Source organism: Bacillus rossius, chromosome 14 (assembly GCF_032445375.1).
Source record: "Bacillus rossius redtenbacheri isolate Brsri chromosome 14, Brsri_v3, whole genome shotgun sequence".
Classification (NCBI taxonomy): Eukaryota; Metazoa; Arthropoda; class Insecta; order Phasmatodea; family Bacillidae; genus Bacillus; species Bacillus rossius.
Window position 1 is genome coordinate 10,711,931 of NC_086341.1, and position 22,569 is coordinate 10,734,499.

At 36.1% G+C, this 22,569-nt stretch overlaps 1 protein-coding gene across 2 annotated transcripts in view; it reads left to right on the forward strand.

Moving 5' to 3' along the window:
• LOC134539137 (phospholipid-transporting ATPase ABCA7-like) overlaps positions 1-22,569 on the forward strand; it is a 100,927-nt gene that overhangs the window by 60,949 nt on the left and 17,409 nt on the right. The window contains exons 30-41 of one of the 2 annotated variants that reach the window (XM_063380885.1): positions 1,230-1,274; positions 3,081-3,214; positions 4,263-4,489; positions 6,686-6,833; positions 7,939-8,027; positions 8,877-9,060; positions 9,939-10,108; positions 11,533-11,710; positions 15,508-15,623; positions 16,553-16,697; positions 17,773-17,896; positions 18,667-18,809. In XM_063380885.1, the coding sequence (XP_063236955.1) occupies positions 1,230-1,274; positions 3,081-3,214; positions 4,263-4,489; positions 6,686-6,833; positions 7,939-8,027; positions 8,877-9,060; positions 9,939-10,108; positions 11,533-11,710; positions 15,508-15,623; positions 16,553-16,697; positions 17,773-17,896; positions 18,667-18,809 (1,703 nt within the window). The remainder of the gene's footprint in view (positions 1-1,229; positions 1,275-3,080; positions 3,215-4,262; positions 4,490-6,685; positions 6,834-7,938; positions 8,028-8,876; positions 9,061-9,938; positions 10,109-11,532; positions 11,711-15,507; positions 15,624-16,552; positions 16,698-17,772; positions 17,897-18,666; positions 18,810-22,569) is intronic. The other variant, XM_063380886.1, reaches the window with a different exon arrangement.

The following is a 22,569-nucleotide window of genomic DNA, read 5'->3' on the forward strand; positions in this document are numbered from 1 at the left end:
CCATTAGGTAGTAAAGAAAGATTAAATATACTATACGCACTGTAATATAATGGTAACATAAAATTTAACACGTGCTATGGAAATTTTGTGATAGAGGATAAATACTAAAAAAATATCCGTATAAATCTTGTTCTATTATCTTAGTATATCAATCTGTCTTAAATTATTTAATTCTATTTTAGTTTTGGAAAAAAGGAAAATTTTCAAAAAAACAAATTTGTAATTTTATTTTTCCAGAAAAATCTCTTAATAGATATCTGGTTCAAAAATTTTTCACTTGCATCTCTAGCCATTGGCCACCATTTGTGTAACTCTCTTATTCTCAGCCGTATAGAGAAGGAAAGAGATTACGGACAGTGTCGTCACACTTTACATGGTTGGAAGCGACTACAATGATGGTACTACTTGCATCTCTGCCCCTTTTTTTTTTTTTTGCATCGTTTACAAGATATTTTCTTTTTGTGACACCATTGATTTCATGAATCAAGCTTATATACTACACAGGCTGCAGCACGTTCTAATAGATGTTGTACTCACCAACAGCATTTATATATAGCTAAAGCATATGTGTAAATTTTGATTTTATAAGTTGATTGCTGCATGCATCACTTAATTCACTACCAAATAACTTACAGTATAATTTTTCTTTTGTTATGTTGGTGTATGGCTGTATCTGTTAAGCAACTAAACACTTATTGTGTTGCGATGCATCTAATGAAATAAATAAGCATTGTATTCAATTCTTGCATTTATATTTAACATTGTATGCTTGGAATAAGTGTGTTATACTTTATCTGAAGTCTGAAGATTAGCTTACATTTTGGGATAATTGGCTAGTAGCAGGTGGTGGAATACATTTTAATGTATGTAATTTTTCTGTACTGTATACTTAGTTATCTATCTGGGTATGTGACATAATAATTGTAGATGAAACCGTTCGTGTCAGGATTCTCGTACCTAGACTGTGGATTTTTTTATGCAGTGAGTACAGAAAACTGTTTTAATAAAATAAACTTAAGAACTCTTTCCCATTTAATAAAGTATTTTGCTTGCATCTGAAGATGTTAGGTTAGAAAAAAAAAGTAATGGAGAAACTTGTTACGGTATGTAGGGATTATATGATAATTTAATTAGGTACTTAGTAAGTATTTATGTTTAAAGGATTATTTTTGTCAACTTTTTATCTCTGCAGAATTTTTGTAGTTTCATATTGTTTTTTGTGTTTACAGCTAAGAGAGAAATTGTTGTTCGTTTGAGTGGTACTGATCACAAGTGTGAGTTAATACAAACAATTTTTAGTTTCACTATTTTTCTTACACTTGTGTAGCTGATTGGTGTTTCTTTTACTTTTCGGTTTAGCACATTTCTAGGTTTGTGCTGTGTAGTGATTTTCTTGATCTTTCCTGGGGCTTATTTTTTGTATTTTGCAGGCTCTGACTATTATGCCGAGGTTTTCTTTCTTTCTTTTTTTCTTTTTCATTTTCTCGTTATTTCTGTTTATTAAGGGATTTTCCTGAAAATTTCTTTAGATAGCTCTTTTGTTGGGTTACAACTTTTCCCATGAGATTTTTAATGAATGTCATTTTGGAGATGTAAGTAGTCGCTTACATGACTTTTTACCACTGTTAAATAATAATTGTAAAAAAGAAGACAAAATGCAAAATGAAAGAGAGCTATGGTAATTGATTTACAGGTAAATCTTTTATATATGACAGTAATGACAAGTAAATGAAATTGCCAATATGTCATGTGTGACAAGCCTTAAAATGGGTTGAAAATTAATTTTTAATGTATCTATTCTGAACATAATTTTTGTATTCCTGCAAAAGTTATAAATCGATGAACGCCGGCTGCACGCACGAAAAAGCATGACTCATTGTCACATTCCGCCTGAGCCGAGCGTGCGAGCGAGAGCGCGGAACAAGCGATAGAGAGGCACGATCGGCTTGTGACGCATCTATCTCTCTTCCACTCCATCAGCCGATGCGTCCGAGTAGAAGAGAGACAGCGGCAGCACACAACCTACACGTGAACTGTTTTGTTAGCTGTTTATAAAGTGAAGTGAAAAGTTAATTGTGGTTTCCATTATTTATTTTCATCAATGTTTTCTTATGACGTTATCACGTAAAATTATCATCCGTAAACCGACTTTATAGACAATCCCCTTTTTTTTCTGTTTACTATTGTATATTTTGTGTTTTGGTTGGGTGATTGTTGTTTGGTAACTTTTTCCTCATAAGTGAAGTGCATGATTTTGTTGACATTACCTGGTTGTGATTTACAGTAACTAAATATTCTCAGTTATTTTTTGTCTCCTATATTTATGTTGCTTATCATAACTTAGCATCGAGGGATTTTTTGTTTTAACCATATGGATTTTTTAGCTGCTGCATGTTGTATCCTATTAACATTTTTTTGCCCCACCTGTTTTTCCATGCATACTGTAGAAGGAATAAGCATGCATGTTTGGGATATTGTTTGGTTATTTTAGTTTAAGGCTAGTTCTAACTGTCGTGCATCAGATTAAGGTTATGCAGCGATGTTCTCAGTCATCTGTATAAGCCAAGTGTGGGAGATGCTATTTGCCTTTTCGTGTTAAGCAAAGTGTATTAAAAAGGGCTCTGCCGTAAGTCATTTCTAAAAATATAGGTAACCTAGGATAACCATTTTGAGAAATTCGTACACAAGGCACTCTATCTTATTTATTATTGATTTTAAGGTCTACGTATTAATTGTATTGTTTAAACGTATTGTTTAATAACTTTAAGTACAAGCAGTGTAATCAAAGTGTAGATTTTTGTGACTTATTACTTAATTTAAACCATGTATAAGGAAAAGTGTGTATTTACATTTATAACTAATGACAGAAGCTGGATGAAAAATTAAACAATTTCAGAAAAATTCAACTAGTTTGCAAACATTTACCATGTGTGACAAAATAATCCTTCTGACCTGTCGTTTCAATAAAATATTTTTATTTGATGTTTCTGAATCATGGTTGAGTGGTAGTTTCATTTCTTGTGTGTTTTTTTTTACCCTTGCGACAACACTGACAATGTGCCTTTCGATCCATCGAGCAGACGTTGGTGTGCCGACCACAGACACCATTAATCCCCGGGAACGGCCGAGAGGTCTTTACTGGCGCCAGTTCTGGGCCTTGTTCATCAAGCGCTTCCACCACACGTACAGAAACCCCAAGGCTCTTTTGTCGGAGGTGAGGTTAATAGTTTCACATGTACCTAAGTTATAGATTTATTTGAATATTGTAGCATTACGTGACAAAAACAAGATTTTGTGGTTTTTTTTTAGGCCAATTTCGTTCTTAAAACAGGATATTTCTGTGTTATTGTTTTCATTTTTTTTTAATGAATTTTGTTTATTCATAAAGATAGCATAATACATATTAAACAAATCTGACTCTTAAATGTTTCATTATACTTATTTCACCAAAATGGTGTAATTTTTGACTAATGTATGATTTACTTTTGCAATAATTACAGTACAATGATTTGTAATAAGCTTTTCTAACTTCTCGGAACAATAAAAATAAATCGGAAAGTATTTGTGTGTTTTGAAAATATTACCAACGTCATAATGTGAAAATGAGTTACTAATAAGAGTTTTGCAAGATCAAAAAAAAAGTAAATTTGATACAAACTTCATGCTAAATAAAATTACATTCATTAAATTTGATATATATACTAAAAGATTATGGTTTTGTGAGAGCTTGAGTCAATGTTTTTAATCAAAAATGATGATTTATTATTTCACTAATTTGTTGTATTTTGGTGTTATATTGCGCGTTAACTTGTCATAAAGGTTTATTGACATGCTTTTCAGTGGTATTTCGGTTTTATCGCAATCCACCATAATAATTTTGTTCCTAATGATAAATGAATACATCCATATCAATAAAGGAGTTACGTAGTTTGATTTATGTAGTTTGCTTAGTGTGGTGATGGCAAGGCGTAGAGCCGGGAAATTTGGTGCATGGATTCTCCGTGTTAGGGGGGGGGGGGGGGGGGGCGCGTGTGTGTATGTCATGTTCCGTTCCAATGTAAAATGAGAAATTTTTTTTACTTTAATCGTGTATTTTGTAAAAAATTAGTTTAATACAGCTTTGCTTGCTTAGAACGATATTTGTGATTTTTGCGAATGTTTCAAAAATGTTGGATCGGATGTTCGCCCTGCATTATTGGAGACACACGGTCGTGCAAGGGGACGGGGCGACGGTGATGGACGGGGCGTGGTCTTGCTTGCAGCTGGTGGTCCCCGCCCTGTTCGTGTGCCTGTCGCTGGGCTTCACGTCCGTGCTGCCGCAGCTGTCCGTGCAGCCGGCCCTGAGCCTGGAGCCCTGGCTGTACGGGCCCCCCAACCACGTGTTCTTCAGCAGCGAGCGGCCCCGGGACAACTGGACGCGCGCGTACGAGCGAGAGCTCCTGGGCACGGTGGGGATGGGCACGCGCTGCGCCTACCAGCACGGCGAGAGGTGCGTGCTAATGTTGACAAACATATCGCCGCTTGAGTATTGGAGTGTTCAATGTCCACTTTTTAGGTTTTTTATGCTATGGACACGAAATTAATATTAGTATTCATTTGTATTATATCCACACACATCTACGCACATAAAAATGTTTGTTCTTAATTTAAGACCAATATTATTTTGTTCTATGTCATGATATTCATAGCTGTTTGAACTTTCAAATGCATATATCTCAGTTCCGACTTCAATGGACATAGAACACTCCAATTCTCAGGCGATGATATGTGGACTGTATCGAGAAGTTTTTAACCGACGATTGCAACATAAATTACACGGCAGCGTCAGCCCGCGCCACTGCGACCTGCCGCCGTCGTGCCAATCGGAACGAAGACTATCCTTTTTGTTTTTCTCGCTGCAGGGATGCCACTCTCGCGGTTCATGGACGCCGACCCTTGCAGTGTTCCTACATGGTGCCGACTGTAGAAAGTTTGGGGCGCGGGTGATTTAAAACTGTGTCTTATCACTTGGCCCGGTACAAGAGCCACAAAGTTAACTCACAACACAGTTCTGTACACAAGAGTTCACACTAAGTACCAAACAGTGGGTGTTCCTGCCCTCACTGACAACGGCACTCGTAACTGCAGTTGATGATTCCCGCGTCTTCCAAAAAAATATCTTTATCACGTTATATCTTAAAAAACGATACAGCGTATAAAAAAAAATTGTAGAAGAAAAATTATTTATGAACAAAAAATGTGTCGTCGAGGATTTTTTTTTGTGTCTCTTCAGCTATTTTTTTTTTTTTTCATGTAGGCAACTCTCTTCAGACCTGCTTAACTACGAGAACTGACAACGGCACTCGTAACTGCAAATAATGATTCCCGCGTCTTCCAAAAAAATATGTCTAAATCACGTTATATCTCAAAAACGATACAGTGTATAAAAAAAAAATTTTAGAAGAAAAATTATTTATGAACAAAAAATGTGTCGTCGAGGATTTTTTTTTTTGTGTCTCTTCAACTATTTTTTTTTATTTTCATGTAGGCAACTCTCTTCAGACCTGCCATGCCGTGTTTGCTCCAACTCTCGGATGCTTCAACCCTTCAGCAATGAGAACAGCTTAGTTTAAAAACTGCAAGCTCTGTGGTGTTAAACTGCATCACTAGTGCCAGTTTTTGACCTCTCTTGTGCGTTTGTGTTTATTTCTTACCGGGTGTGGCTGATGGGCTGGGAATGGGAAAAGGTAGAAGGGGGGGGGGGGGGGTTGGCAGGGAAAGAGAGAGAGAGAGAGAGGAGAATGATGTCAGTCGCAGGGTTCCTCTCTCTCCTTTCGTCCTCTCCTCTTTCATGTGTGTGTGCAGCCCCTTCCACCTCCTCATTCACTCTCCTTGCCATCCTCTGCCTATAGGTGCATTCTTATATCTTTTGTACATTTGCTCTGAGGATAGCTTTTGTGTTGCAGATTCTAAATTAAATTCTTCTAACTTCCACTCGCTGCTTTAAAATGTTCTGCTTTTAAATAACTCATACTGCCGAAAGTGGCACAAGAAAAGCTCACGTGAATACAACAATCCTTCACTTAGCACGACTAATAAGTTCCTAAAATTGTTTGCGTTATCGGAAATTGCGTATCGCCTTGGCCTTCGTAAATGGCAAGGTTAATTTACTAAATGTGTTCCAAAATGTGTAGGGAAGTATTCTTCACTTGATATAAATGCATAGAATGACACTCAATGATAAATATGTCACACCATTTATCTTTATAAGCCTACCATTGAATACTTTGTATGACAAATATGACACCCCGTAACGGGAGATACGTAGTTATCGTCAGTCGGCTGTCTGACTTGCCCGCCCGGGCGTAACCTTCAACTCACGTCGCGTACCTGAAAGCGAACTTTCCAAACATTCCTTCACTGGCAGTGAAACCACTACATTACGGTCAGGAAATTTACATTTTGATAATTGCTTATCCGTGTATCATCGTGTGGTTCACGTCAGTCCTGTTCAGGCCCGTGATTTTTTTTTTTTTTTGTTGAGCAGTTCATACAACAACGTTTCCCATGTGAATATTCTGTTCGATTCTGTTCCGGTGTCTTAATTTGCCTTTGTATGCGTAACATTTGTCGGTAAGTACATCAGAAGAGAGGCGAGGTCTGTCGTGAGAGATTTGTCTGGAACGTTGCTGGTGGCTTGTCGCAGGAGTACGCACTGCAAGCCGCTGGAAGTGGACAGCATCGTGTACAAGACGAACGTGTCGGTGCCGACGGAGCCAGTGGAGTGTTCCTGTGCCCGTGGAACCATGCAGTGCCCGGCGGGAGCGGCTGGACCCGCCCCGCCGTCTGCAGTGGTGAGCGTCTCCTGCCATCACTATTTATATATTTCTTTTCCAGAAAGCTCTGGCTAAAGGGGCCCTCACACTGGCAAAAATTTCGCTCAATATTTTGCGCAAAATTGTTGAGCTCATACTTGTACAACAATATTGAATGGTCTGGACCCCTCACACCACACAAAAATATTGCGCAATATTTTGTCAGCCCCTTTCACACGGCACTCTCGTGCTATTAAAATATTGACGGGTCCGCAAAACTTTTCTAAACTTTCGGAAAACTTTTGAACACTCCACGAAATAATGAACAGCCCTTTTTTTTTTTGCGCAATATATTTCCTCACACTCTCAATATTTTTGTACAAACACGACACCTTCAAAATATTGAGTAAAATTTTTGCCGGTGTGAGGGCCCCTTAAGTTTGTAATGCATGAATATTTGTGTGCTGTGTGCTATGAGTAGCGACAAGATTTTTCTGGTGAATCACGAAAAACTAAACACACAACTGTACAACCGTACAACATAAAACACCTAACAAAAATTTAAGTCTTTCAATAAAACACAATTTAAACAATACTGTCAGATAAATGAAATTGTATTCTTTATTCCAAAATTCAATGTAGTTTGTAAAGAAAATGTACAAACAAATCAGATTGCAAAATTTTATTTTATCCCCTGATTTTTTTTAATGCCACTCTTACTATCTAATTTTTATATTTCACATTCTGTTTTAAACTTAAAACTCAATTTTTTTTTGTTCTGAGAAAAAAGTGTCTTAGATATTGATATGGCTATTTAATTTATTTAAAAAGTGCAGTTTCTGTTGCAGTCAAAATATCACTGGTTTCATTAAAATATAAATAATATTAAAAATTATATATAATCTCACATGTTGATTATAAAGCTATTTTAATAAATAACCAGTATTTCTAAAAATTTTAACCAATAACACAGAAATCTCCCTTTTAAAACAAAATCCAGCTAAAACTAGTCTGTAGTTATAATTTCTTGTGTACTTACAGTATTTTATGTATTCAGGCACTCTAGTTGAAAAACTGATTTTTAAGTGATAAAGTTTTCTCATCTTTATTTAATGCGAGTTTTTTTTTAACTTTTTTTTTGTAGATATCTACAGGGGACATCATGTTCAATGTGACTGGTAGGAACATTTCTGATTGGTTGGTGAAAACAACATCCGAATATTACAAAATGAGGTAGGTTTTATGTACCAAAATGTGGAGAGTTAATGTGAGTTTTATGTTCATGCATGTATTGTTTTCTGTTACCAGTACTATACTACGTATATTAATTCTATACAGTCATAAAAACCCTAAGAATGTCCGGGAAGGGATGGGGAAGGGGGAAAAGGAAAGAGTTGAGAGAAGTGAAAAAGAAGAGAGAAAGAACAATTGTGCATAATTTTTTTTTTTTACTTACAAAGCATGGTCATGCTTCAGCTGTACAGGAGGGCCTCATTAACTGCCACCTGCTTATGAAGATGCATACACGTGTCTTAGTTCAAGACAACAAATCTTTTATCAGTGCCTGTATTAATATTGAATATTCATTATTATTTTGTGTCTCATAAGGATCTATTATTAATCTGTTACTAATTCTCTACTTATGTGATAGTTAATATATATATATACTTTACTTTCTGTACAATCAAGAGAAAAAATGATATTATTTTTAGATTAATAAGCAATTATAATAGATTAGACCCAATAGTAACAAGCTTAACCAATTAGTTAATTATTTTAGTAGCACTTGTAGTCAATTCAGTTAACTGTGTATTCTAACTTCACTAATTTTCTGTATTTTTGAATTTATTAATTTTTATTTTGTGTCCTTTGTCTGTTGTGTCTCTTGTGTATTATTTTTGTACCGTGCACACCCCTGTAATCTCTTCTCAGAGTGTTGGTGTGCATGTCACAATTTATAAATAAATAAAATAAATATTATTAAGTTGATATCCAGTAATAGGCTTCCCTTTATTATTATTATTATTATTATTATTATTATTATTATTATTGTTGTTGTTGTTGTTGTAATTGCTTGGGCAGATATGGCGGCTTTACTTTTGGTGTGACCAACCTTGCACAATACTTCAACACCACTCGCATACAGTCATTGCTTGGAAAAGTGCTCCCAAACATCATCGGAAACATCAGCATTCCTTGGGACTTCGAAGACTTCGCAAGTAGAGCTGTTCCTGAAGCTACGCAAGACGAGCAAGATAACATACAGGTGTGTTAAAAAAAATATGTACCGATATTTTGGGAAGTAGTACTCATGTCTCATGTTATAATATTTTCAATTGAAACTATTTCTGTTGTTTAGTATGAATAAATTTATCATTTATAAGAATAGTTGTTATAGTTTTAAGCCTACGGCTCTTTTCAGAGTAGTGAGATATGGCCATATTTACAAGAAACTTCCAAAATCTCTTCCTGTTTTCTCAAGCAGACCTAAGCATCTTTTTTTATTAAATCTTTCCCCAATTTACATTTCAACTTTGATCAACTGTCACTCATTTAACAGTCAGTTCCTGTTATCCATCATTGTTTAGAGGGGAAAAAATGTGTATAATCAAACAGACATCCATAAATTGTTCCCGGATTACTTTTTAAGTTGGAAGTAACTGTACGGTATGACAACAGCAGTAACTAATCGTCTGTGCAACACAAACCAATCACTTATGTGTATTGAAGTTTATATTTATTGTTTTGTGAAATTAAATACATTATGTATTATGCATGTATTATTAACTCCTGAATATTTATTTTCATTTTCGAACCCAAGGCCACAGTGAAATCACGTTAATGTACATACATATATATATATTAAGAGATTTCTGTTAACGTTCCATTCTGTTATCTGTCGCAGCCGTGGTCCGGTCGTTAACTATTAATCGAAAGTTTTGAGTGTTTTCAAATGATCTTATTAAAGTTCTGTCCTGCTCTTGCTTGCACAATCTCATCCCTGACCCTGTCTCGTCTCGTAACTGTCAACCTACTCACGACAAACTTTCGTGTGACTTACATAATTGTTGACAGACGTCAAGTGAACATGTGAATGCTGCCTCGCGAAGAGTGCTGAGTCGTTGCCCGGCCGTAATTTCGCAGGTGTGGTTCAACAACAAGGGCTGGGCCTCATCCGTGGCGTATCTCAACGCGATCAACAACGTGGTTCTGCGCGCGTCGCTCCCTAGGGGCGCGAAGACCAACCAGTACGGCATGCACGTGTACAACCACCCCATGAACTACACGAAGCAGGAGATGGAGACGGAATTAGTGTGAGTCCCGACGTGGTGACATTCGCACGATGTTGCATGAAGGAGCAGTTGTTTGATTTTATGTTTCATTTTTTTTATACAAGGGCGTCGCCAGTTGATGGCTTAAGGGGGGGGGGGGGGGGGGCAATTTGTGGGAAAATTATGTATTTCTTTGCATTTTCCTACATTTTTTTTTGAATCTCTGGGGGGGGGGGGCAACTGTCCCCCCTACTTGCCCTGGCGACGCCCTTGTTTTTTAATTATTTTTTGATGTGTAAACATCTTAGCTCTGTATACATCACTTGGTAGGAGTAATTTCGTTAAAATGGAACGGACGGCTATGAACAATGAATGTCTCATATCTAGCCACATAAACCCATTATCGTTAATTTTGTAATCGCTAGGGTACATACCAAAAATATTGGTGTGCGAAATAAAACTTTGTTAAGGAAACTACCCTGGAATATATTTATAATTACTGTGTGCGGAATTTTTAGCTTGTGTGTTGTTACCATGATGCTGTTTTGTATGTATACCAAGATTTAAAAGTTAGGCCTAACCTGCAATTAAACATAGTCTTTCTTTTTTCTATTTTTGTGTCTCAAGTCTATTTTATTTATTCTTTTCGACTCTGGCTTTAATTAGCATGTTTTTATTTATTATTTCATACCTACTTGTCAATTGTTTGAGTGAAAAAACTGTGGTTTCCCAATTTTCACTATACATTTTTTTTTTCCGACCATTGGAATTTGTTTGAATAGTGTTGGTTGGCATGGAATAACAGAATGAAGCCAACTTTTCTTACAGAACTTGCGCAAGCCATGTGCATCAAAACATTGTAGCTGATCCGAAACCACCTGTAGCGCATCAGGTGCACTGACTTTTTTCTTTCTTTTTTTTAAGCCATCCTGACTATGTCAGCGCACGGAACTGCATTACCCAAAGTGTATCAAATTCACAGATTATGAGAATAATTGTAGTAAATAAATAAAAATTAGCCTACCCTACCTGGGTTGGGTCGGGTCAGGTTTGGTTAGGTAATTACCATCTTGTTAAACAGTATTATAGTTAAGTTTAAAAAATGAATAAAATTTTTTGTAGTTTTTCACTAAAATTAATATGTTTCATATGTTTATCATTCTCTGCATTATTTTAAATAATTATACACTAAATTTGGTGTCCTAGTTTCGTATTATAAGTGCATTTGCAACATGAGTGCACATTATTTTCCTTGTCCCGAGGTTAGCTGTTGCACATCTCTGGCGAGTACTGAAAGACTCGCTGTGGTGGTGGTGGTGGTGGTGGTGGTGGTGGTGGTGGTGGTGGTGGTGGTTGTTTGTTTGTTTGTTTGTTTGTTTGTTTGTTTGTTTTCTTTCTCTCTCTGCCCCCCTTCTCATGACTGTACAGTTTCTTGCAATCTTAGTTTTCCAAACTGTGTTCCGCAGGCAGCAGTCCGGGATCAGTCTCCTCCACTCGATCGCAGTCATCTTCGCCCTGAGCTTCGTCCCGGCGTCCTTTGTGGTGTTCCTGGTGGAGGAGCGCGTGTCCAACGCCAAGCATCTCCAGTTTGTGTCCGGCGTGAACCGCATGGTCTACTGGGTATCCACGTACTGTTGGGACATGGTGAGGGGCCTCAAGCAAGACACGAGGAGTAATTTATTTATTCATAGATTGTAACATGCACACAAACAGTCCTAAGACTCTAGGTGTGTGGACACGTAAGAATGTAGAAACAAACCATACAAAACGTACAATAGGTGCAAACACAGAAACCTAACATAACCCTTCTACCATAAATAGTTAAAAAGATGACATAAAAATATGACACATGTAATAAATAAAAATAAAGACAGTAACAACGCATAAAGAAAAAAAAATACTGATTCAAACACCAAACAACACAAAAAGAAAAATAACTAGTGAAACCTCGTTAATATTATCCCGCTTATTACGAATGACTCGTTAATATTACCTATTACTATTTCCCCGTGAAATATGCCCATTAAACACAATGAAGATTTGTTTGGTTAATACGAAATTCTCGTTATTATGTATAGCGAACAATAACAATTCCCGTCCGTATAAACAAACAGTCATGTTTACCGTTTAATACGAACCAAAGATTACCACAAAGATACGGCCCCGCCTGAGTCTCCGAAGTGTGTTTTTAACTCTATGTTTTCAAAATCACTCGTTCGTGTGTTCGATATGTTCAGAAATCACTTGCGTTTGTACAATATTCGATATATCGAACTTCACGTGGGATGGTATTTACGTTCGATTTTGTACTTCCTTTGTATACATGAATCTGTGCCGGACCAATAAAAACAAAATATATGTTACGCCTAACGTGTTTAATATTTGTGTACGTTGTAATGAAAGTTTAAGTGAATTATCTCGTGAGAATTTTATTAAACTTTAGAATTTGTACGTACACACATAAAAATGGAGGCAAAACGTAAACGCAAGGAAATTGCATTGAAGACGAAAATTAAGATAATAAATTCAGTTCGTCAGGGTGAAAAAACGAAAACAGAACTTTCTGAAGAGTTTGGTATATCAAAATCAACCTTAAGTACAATTCTAAAGCAAGCAGATAAAATAGAAGAAGCGGTCAGGAAAGGTAGTAATCAAACTAAGAAAAGGATGCGCGTCGGTAAACATTCCGAATTAGAGGCCAAACTGCTGGAGTGGTTTCATCAAATGCGCGCCGCCAGAGTTCCAATTTCCGGGCCTATTATCCAAGAAAAGGCTGATCAGCTGGCACTGCAACTCAGAATTGACGATTTTCATTGCAGCAACGGATGGCTTCAACGCTTCAAAGATAGGCATAATTTGGCCACAAAATCCATTTGTGGCGAATCTGCAGCTGTCGACCAAACAGCAACGAGTGACTGGCTTCAGTCAGTACAGTCCATCGTAAGTAAATTTGCACCACAAGATGTGTTTAATATGGATGAAACAGGGCTTTTTTACAATCTGTTGCCCAATAAAACTCTAACCGTAAAAGGTGAAAACTGCCATGGCGGTAAACACAGTAAAGTTCGTCTTACAGTTTTACTATGTTGTAATCAAGATGGCAGTACTAAACTTCGACCCTTGGTTATTGGCAAGTCTGCCAAGCCAAGATGTTTCAAAGATGTTGCAGCAAAAAACCTGCCAGTAGATTACGAGGCAAACAGTAAGGCTTGGGTCACCACAAAAATTTTCCAGTTGTGGTTGTTAAAATTGGACAGGAAAATGGCGACTCTAAATCGCAAAATTTTGTTATTGTTGGACAACTGTGCTGCACATACTGCTCATGGTATGAAGTTGGAAAACATTACCTTACTCTTCTTGCTACCAAATACAACAAGTGTGACACAACCACTCGACCAAGGTATAATACAGTGCTTGAAAAGAAACTACAGACAGCGCTTGGTGAAATACCTTATCAGGCAGTGTGAAAAAGGAAAGACTGAGCTTCCTAGATGGTCAGTTTTGGATGCTATCCGCAGTATAGCCATGTCGTGGGACAGCATCAGCCAAAAGACAATTGTGCATTGCTTTGCAAAAAGTGGTTTTGGCCAGCAAACTGTTGAAGAACCTGACTGTGATCAACCTTTAGAGGATTGGCAAGAGTTAAAAGAACATGTGCAAGTTGATAATGACTTCAATGAGTTTGTTCATATTGATGACAGTGTGTACACCAGTGCAAGATTAACTGCAGAAGATCTTGTTGGTTCACGAGGATTACAGGAAACACCAACGGCTGACGCTGTACAGTCACTTTGTGAGGGTGGTACAAGTCAGGATAATGATGGTGATGACGACAATGGTGAGGTAGTGCATAAACTTCCAAGCAAAAGTGACACAATCAGTGCTTTGCGTACACTGGAAAATGTACTTGCTGCAAGTGATGTGCCAATTGACTTGATTGCAGGATTTGAGAAGATATGTTCTGCTGTAAATGATATTTACAGAGATAAGTGTGTCCAGAAAAAAATTAATGATTTTTTTAAACCTATGTAAATATATCTTGCATACTTTGCATAAGAATTGCTATACACTCAACAGCAATTAACTGTACGGTAAATGTTAATCATTTTTGTCAAAACTTTGGAAGCAAATTAAATAAGAATACATACATACGTATATGTATACTAATTATCAGTCTGTTATAGTATATTTTATTAAAACTATTAAAATTGCTTCTAAGTGTATTTTGTTAGTGTGCATGTCAATATCTGGCTTCTATTACAATAATAATATTCCACATTTTTAGTGCTCTGACATGTAGGAATTCAATATTTCTTATCGAGTTCTTATTCTACCTATTGGCTCAAAAACCTCATTAATATGAACCTCGTTATTACAAACTGAAATATTTTACTCCCCTTCAGGTTTGTATTAATGAGGTTTCACTGTAACACAAAATGAATTAATTAAGGCTGGTGATGCAACAGGCACACACAAGCAAATAATCAAATATTTCCAACTAAGTTAGTGCCTGTAGGAAATTGGCAGTATTCGTATGAATATAGTAAGACAAAATATTTTTTTTTAGATTAACCATATGTAGATTACGTATGTAGATAAATATCTCAACTTTGTTTGTTGGTTTGTTGCACATAATTTAAAGTTAGTGATAGTGTGAAACATTTTTAAAAAAATTTAAAAATTACTAATATTTCTTTACGTCTTTTAAGCTGGAAAACTCTTTAGAATGAGTAAATTATGAAGTGGTGTGTTTAGATGCCTGGTGGACAGTAATTTAATGTTATGTGAAACAATTTTTTATCTGGAAACACATAAAAGGTTTTTAGTATATGTGTTTGGCTATAGATATTGTCTCAAAAAATAACTCATTGGTAGGTATGCATCTAATTGAAAATAAACATTTCAGTGAAAGTTTTTTTTTACGGTTGAGTTTTTTAACAAATCCTGTAACTTAATAGCAAAATACTGTAGTGTTTGTCTAGTTATATCAGAGAGAGGTCTTCAATTCTGTGATAGTAGTAATGAGAATAAAAATTAGCATGTTAGAAAAAAGTTTTTTTTTACTGCATCACTTGTCCGTTGCCCATCGGGCCACGCGTAGCGCTGGAAGTTGTGTTTGAATCAGGGGCGTACCCGAGGGGGGGGGGGGGGGGGTTTAGGGGTTCAAACCCCACTTAGCGCCAAATCTGTAATTAATTTCTTATTCATCACTCAAACAAATTTCATATTAAAATTAATAAAATTTTTACCATTACAATATTCAAATTTAAGTACCGGAAACTGCTAAAATAGCACTATTTTACACCTTAAAATCCAAATTTTCCCAGGAAAGGACCCCCGGACCCTTACGGGGGGGTCATGCTTCTTAACACCCCCCATACACAAATCCTGGTTACGCCACTGGTTTGAATCAGAGTGTCCGGCACGGCGCTGGGTTGCAGATGGCTTACATGGTGGCAGCCTTGCTGTGCGTGTTTGTGTTCCTGGCCTTCAACGAACAAGCCTACGTCTCAGAGTCGAACTTCCCGGGCCTGGTGCTGCTGTTGGTCATTTATGGGTGAGACATTCCCTTCACTACATAGGTACTTAAATGCAGTTTTGTGTATCAAGTTGCTGTGTTTATTTACCTGGTGATGGCTTCTGTTGAATCACGTGCCGGCAGTGTGGCTGAGGTGTATGACGTCTAGATTCGTGTAAGGTACGTTGCATATTTATGGCGGATATGATTTAATCATCAATCAGTGATCGCCCCTTTTTTTTAAGTCATACTTCTTTGGCTGCATTACGAAAAAATTATGAGAGTGAATTTTATGCGTTATGCGCACACCATGCAATAAAATTTTCACATGATGAAAATAAGGCTACACACAAATAGTAATTGTATAATTACTTTTAAATTTAATACTTAAGTTTTTGATATTAAATAATGGTTCATGTTATCATGTCAGTGATTTTATTATTTTATTTCTATTAATTATTTGCATGCAAAAAGGTTAGTTTTTTATTATGCCAAGTAAGTTTAACTTCTAACATGCGAGCATAAGTACAGGCATCCTTTTTTTAATTTTACTTTTGCTTGGTAAAATAATATAACCCTAATATAATTGGTTTTATTTTTGACTTAAAAAAAGTTACCGGTATTTACAAATCATGCAAAAAAATATATTTTTTTATGGCATACTGTACCCTGGAAATAGACCTTGCAGATTAAAATTGTACTGATGTGTAGTGTGTGTCGATAAAACAAGACAAAAATTATCATCTACAGGCATTAATTAATACTAAACAATATTACAGCAATTGAAATAGATGTCTCTTCGTGATATTAAAAAGAAACTGGTTTCTATCCAAACAACTGAGGAAGAATTGTAGCAAAATGAAAAGTGTTGTAGAATAAGCAGCAGTTTGCATTGTATTAAAATTTCATTGAGACTTAAGATCGTAGGAAATAAAAACTAAGATTTGTATTGTGTGTTCTGCTTGCAGGTGGGCTATCATACCTCTGATGTATCCAGCTAGCTTCATCTTTTCTGAGCCGAGCACAGCATTTGTAGGCCTGGCCTGCACCAATGTCTTCATTGGCGTCATCACCACCGTTGCCACGTTCGTCCTCGAGATATTTGATGACGATGTAAGTGTTTGAGAAGTCTTGCATGCCAGAAAATATATCAACTCAACTGTAGTGTAGAACACAATATATTTTAACCTGATCCCCAGTATCTTCATGCTAATCTGTCTTAAATTTGAAAATTATTTTTATAACAGAATGCAGATCATTATGAATTATTGAAAAATAAAATATATATCCAAATTTTATTGTACATTTGTGTTTACTAGGGACGAGGCGATTCCACATTTCTTCGATTCCGATTCTGATTCCCAATTTTATATTCCATGATTATGTGTTCTTGTGAAATTACTCTGTCCTGCCATGCTCTTAAAAAGTCCTGTTGTGTTTCATTTGATTTACGTCCGTGAACATTTACATGGACATTAAAACACTTGCTGATCACGAGATATTTCCTGATTATCATTATTCCAATTCACAATAGATTTAATAACGCAAGCTATAGGGTTCACGGCTAATGAAACATCAACACAAACTTAAAACCAGTACATTTTGTTTAAAAATTTGTCTATACATACACAGGCAGCAACATGCTATGAACAAACAACAAAATCTTGGACATTTAATTTAATGAATTTATACATGCGTAAATCCAATTTTAAACCAACTTTTTTTAAGTGAAAAATATTTATGGAAAAGTATTGAAAATATAATGAGAAATTAGCTTTAGTATACTTAAGTCTAGAAAAATTAAACTAAAACATTGTCAGCTTACTGGCCGGAAAATGCGGCAGTTGTGGCAAGAATCAGTTTATGTGAATCTATTTCATATCGAACTTATCGACAGTTCTTACGACCTACCATTCTAAATACGACATGATTCCTCAAATGATACAATTCATTACAGCTTGTGAATCGATGGTTCCAATCCCAGGTAGAATCAGTGGAATCGAAGCTTCGAAGAATCGACTTAGCCATCCCTCACATCTACCTCTTTCAACGCAGATTACGGGGCCTTAAAACGTCCACTGGTGTAGCATGCTAGTGTTGAGGCTTCACAGCAATTGAGACTCGTGTTGCGCGAAGGGGTTGATGTTCCCATCGCAGTCTCGAGAGCTTCGCTGCGGGCCTGTTGCAGGAACTGCAGTACATCGCGAGCATCATCCGGCAAGTGTTCCTGGTGTTCCCGCACTTCTGCCTGGGGCAGGGCCTCATGAACATCGCGGGCAACCACTTTGCCTCCCAGGCGCTGGCTGTGTACGGTACGTGCAATGGTGCTCGTAATTCCCTCCCCTTCCTGGTCGGCTGACGACCACACGTTATTGCATCGAGAGTGCAAATTATAACATCGAAGTTCCCGCTTGACACCCAATGCCTAGCGTGTTTCTTAACGTTTTCTCCCAATTAACCACATTAGCTTTGAGATGACTAAGAAATTGTTATACTAAATGTTATAAAATGAAATGTCTATTAAAAACATTGAAACAGAGTCACGTAGTTGTAGTTACCATCGCAAGTGCTAACCAGTAAAGTAAATGAAATTCTTTATTTATTACTTCTCTAAGTTTATTTTATGTAATTTCACTGCTGGCAAAGAGGAACCTTTTAGTAATGCAAGAAAACACGTTGACCTTGTACATTCTTAAATATGTATGACCATTCATTGCAAGGCATGGCGCAGACACAATGTCCGAAGCAGGTGTTGATAATGCAGAAGTTGCTCTGCAAGAAGATGGACCTACCTAGCAAATGAGACACAGACTTGAAGATGCTGTTGCTTCCATTACTCCGGACGTGTTAACCAAAATGTGTGGGAAGAATTGGACTTTAGATTGGCTGTGTGCTGTACAACTAAAGGTGCACATTATGAAAATTTGTAAGAAAAAATAGTTTAGTTTACCTTTGTGCCTTTGTTGTAAACAGTCTAAATTAAACTAAACTGTTATAATGTACCATTGAAACTGGGATATTCTTTTATGGACATTCTGTATTGCTGATTGCCAAAACTTGTAAACAACAAATTTGCCAACAGGTATTACCGTGAAGACCAACGTACTCAAATGGGGTATCCTTGGAAAGAACCTTGTCAGCATGTTTGTGGCTGGAATTGTTTTCTTCCTCATCAACCTGGCAATCGAGTACCAGCTGTACAAATACTGCTCATTCAAAAGAAAGGTACAAAAACACAAAGCTTATTTGGGCAGCTAAACATTTGAAATTAACTTGGTTCAGGGATTTGGATCTGAACATCAGCCACTTGTTTGTTCTCATTTAAAAAGGTTTTATGTATATACTTAGTATATTTTTACCTTCAAGGTATTGTTTTTGTGCGTACTTATCTTTATTTTCTGTTGTCATGTTCTCATACTATTTTACTTTTAATTAATTGTCACTGTGACTGTCTGTCATTTTACCTTTGTTATTTTTGTGCTTGTGTGTGTATGTGTGTTGTAGTCCCTGCATCTGTGTGGTTCAGGCTGCTTACGCAGCAGTGCCTACTAGTTGAGGCTTTCACTTTCAGGTGGTGTCTGCCTGCTTGGTGCCTACCAGTTGGCAGTGCCCACAACTACATCTTGTCTATTGTTTGTTTTGTCGTGCCTACCGCTAAAGTCCCTAGACTGTCTGTGGGCATGTTACAAAATTAAATAAATAAATATATCATTGTGAAGACTGTTCGTCTGTAAGTTGAATTTAAAATATATTATGTACCATGTTTTATCGCATAATCATTGTACATTTTATACTAAAATCAAGTTTGAAAAGTAGGGAGACAGCAGTTTGGTTGAGGATTTGGAATGTATTTTTTTTTTAAAGAGAATATACATATACAAGCCAAACAAGTTAAATTGATAAGTCATGCAACCAAGACATGTTTCGTTCAGTTTTAAATAGAAAAACGAAAACAGTGACCCGAATGTGAGCTGGAACTAATCCATATCTATCGTCATAGTACACACTTACCACGAAAGAGTGTGGGCTATCAAATGTAGTTTACTCGCCACTAGACAGAGTGTGCGAGTTTCATGCAGTCTGCGAGCTATCTATATCAATATTTGACTACGTGCGCGCACTCTATATGGGCATCACCGTAACCAAAATGAATAATGCCAACTAGCACTGGTTACATTTTTATACACAGTACACATCTGCAACAAAGATGAACATTTAAAGGTTATAACGTACAAAAACGTTTTAAAAAAATTCTTAAAAGAAAATTACACATGACAACTTTTTATTTCTATTTATTAAATAGGTAAGTAAGCAGTAATATCCAAACTAATAAAAGATTTTAATTTAAAAATACATAGTTTTATATGGGAAAAGTTTATGGGAAGCATCTTAATGGAAAAAAAATTTATAAACATATATACATCTTTTTTAGAAAATGGTGGGACTAAAACATTTCAACATATTGGATGGGAAATCGTATTATACGGGTAAACGTAAACAAGTTTTACTGTAATTGTAATTACTGTATTTTCCTTTCTAACTACCAAACTCCCTGACAGCAACTTGAAAACCGATTGCTCTTGGACGGAGCTTTATTCTGTCATATTTACTACCTACACAAAGAATCTAACAGCGGGACCAAAAATATAATGCAACGTTTATGCTGTAATTTTTTTTTTTTTTTTTTTTTTTTTTCAAATTTTGACATCCTAAAATAACGGGGTGACAATTATGTGGGCGTGCAATTATGCAAAAAATAATGGTAACTGTAAGTTTGAACTTCTTGTACTGCCAGCTACTAGGGATGTGCGAAAGTGACTTTATCCACACGAAATGAAAGTGAAAGAAAATTTATCAAGTTTCGCGAAAGTGAAACGAAAATGAATTTTTCTATGAGATAAATATATTCTTAACGAAAGTTAAGCGAAATTTTTTAATTAACAAAGAAAAAAAGTGCCCCAAAATTTGCTCTTCAGTAATAAATTCTATTACATAAATCATTTTTGTACCTTTTGATGTATATATAAATATTACTATTTAATATAGTCAACATCCGCCCTAGACCACACAACACAGCCCCATGTCACTCGTAAATTTCAAGAATCAATCCAGATCTTTCAGCGCACAGACTATTTCCTTTACAGTCGTAATGTCGCAGTCTATGATAATATATTTATCACGTGCATGGTACTGATGAAAAAACACGTGACTACTGCGGAACGGCCGTCATCTTGCACCACTGTCACACATGGCTAGCTCAGGAAGCTGTAAACCAGGCAAGGGACATGGTCAAAACAAAACATAACAAATGGTTGCTGCCAAGTGACTTGTTGACCTTTTTGTCTAATTGGCTGTATATTATGAGGATTTTATATGCCAGTCAGAGTATGTAAATTTTAAATAAAGCAGACGACAATGTTTTTGTTTGGCTGTGCGCGAATAAAAGTAGGTACGTTCTTTGTTTATGTGTATACGGTAAATACTAAATAGTGTACTAACAGTTCTGGAATGTATGTTTTACGAATATAGTACCTACACTACTGTTTGAAAGCAAATGAATCAGGTAATTTTTCAAATATTGCATGATTTTGTTTTGATACCTAGGCCTACTGTAATCACGGTTGAATTTTGTTTACTTTATCTGCCATGTTTGTTCAAATTATGATTTTACCGTATTATGTTTGTTCAAATTATGATTTTACCGTATTATGTTTGTTCAAATTATGATTTTACCGTATTTTCATTAACGTGAGTTTTTTTCATCACCACGTAAATTAATCTTAATGGAAATCTTTTTTCTAATTAATGTCTTTATATGATTTGCATATGTTATTACATTATTAGTAATAACAAGCAAATCATATAAAGACATTACAGTAGAATCCCAGTGCTAAGTACTTACAGGTACCTCAAGATTTGTACTTAGTACTGAAACATGCATACATATCTTTACAAAGAGAAAAAAATATATAAATAAATAGCTACAGGAGAGCCGCAATGTCATATGTATTCGCAACTGCGACTTGCTTTTTTCCCCTTGTCTAGTTCTCTGAGTATATCCACTTTTTCCTTAAGCGTGAATTGCTTTCGTTTCTTTTTATCTCCAGGATCATTCATATTGTAGCACAAATATAATGCGGTGTCTAAATAACGTAACCTGAAAATAAACTCAACAATAACAATAAACAATCCCGGCACAGACATCAAACAGTATTTTTAGCGTAGCGTAACACTTTTGTCTAAATAATTAATACTTCTCTCAAACCTCCGTCTTTCGATGTATCGAATGGTGTTGTGTTGCTCATGTCGCATACTATGTACGGTATAATCTATGGTTGTGCGCGCAACTGTTTTTTAACTTTGTTTTGAGAATTTAGAGGTTAGAAAATACGTTGCGGTGGTATTTGTGTATCTTTGTTCTACTACATTAATCATTTAGCTGGAAATTTATTTACCAGTTTAAGTAAATTTTGGTGTAGTAATGCCACGCTACTAGTAGAATTTATACGTTATAGTGAAAATATGATACTTTAAACTGAAACCGTTTTGCATGGCGAAGATACAATTTTTGGCGGGCACTTAAAAAAAATTCGTTAAGTGAAATATACTTTATAATAAGGTACGTTATTGTACCGGTATTCTACTGTACATTTTTATTAAATTACGATTTCTTTTTCAACTAGAACAAACGAACTTCGGTAAGCTATTGAACTTTCGTTTGACTCGAAATATTTCGCTAAAAACGAACTTCGACAGATGAAATTCTTACCGAAATCGAAAATGAAAGTAGCAAAATTTCGATTTCGGTATCGGTATACCGAACATTCGCACAACCCTACCAGCTACTGTAGAGCCTCCTTTATACTTGCAATTGCTGGCATTGTCGGTAACTATTAGTCAGTGATTCGCAGATATGCTCGGTACAGTCCAAAGTCTAAACACAGTTTTAGGAGACTGATTTAAAATTATTCTCTTGGCAGAAAGT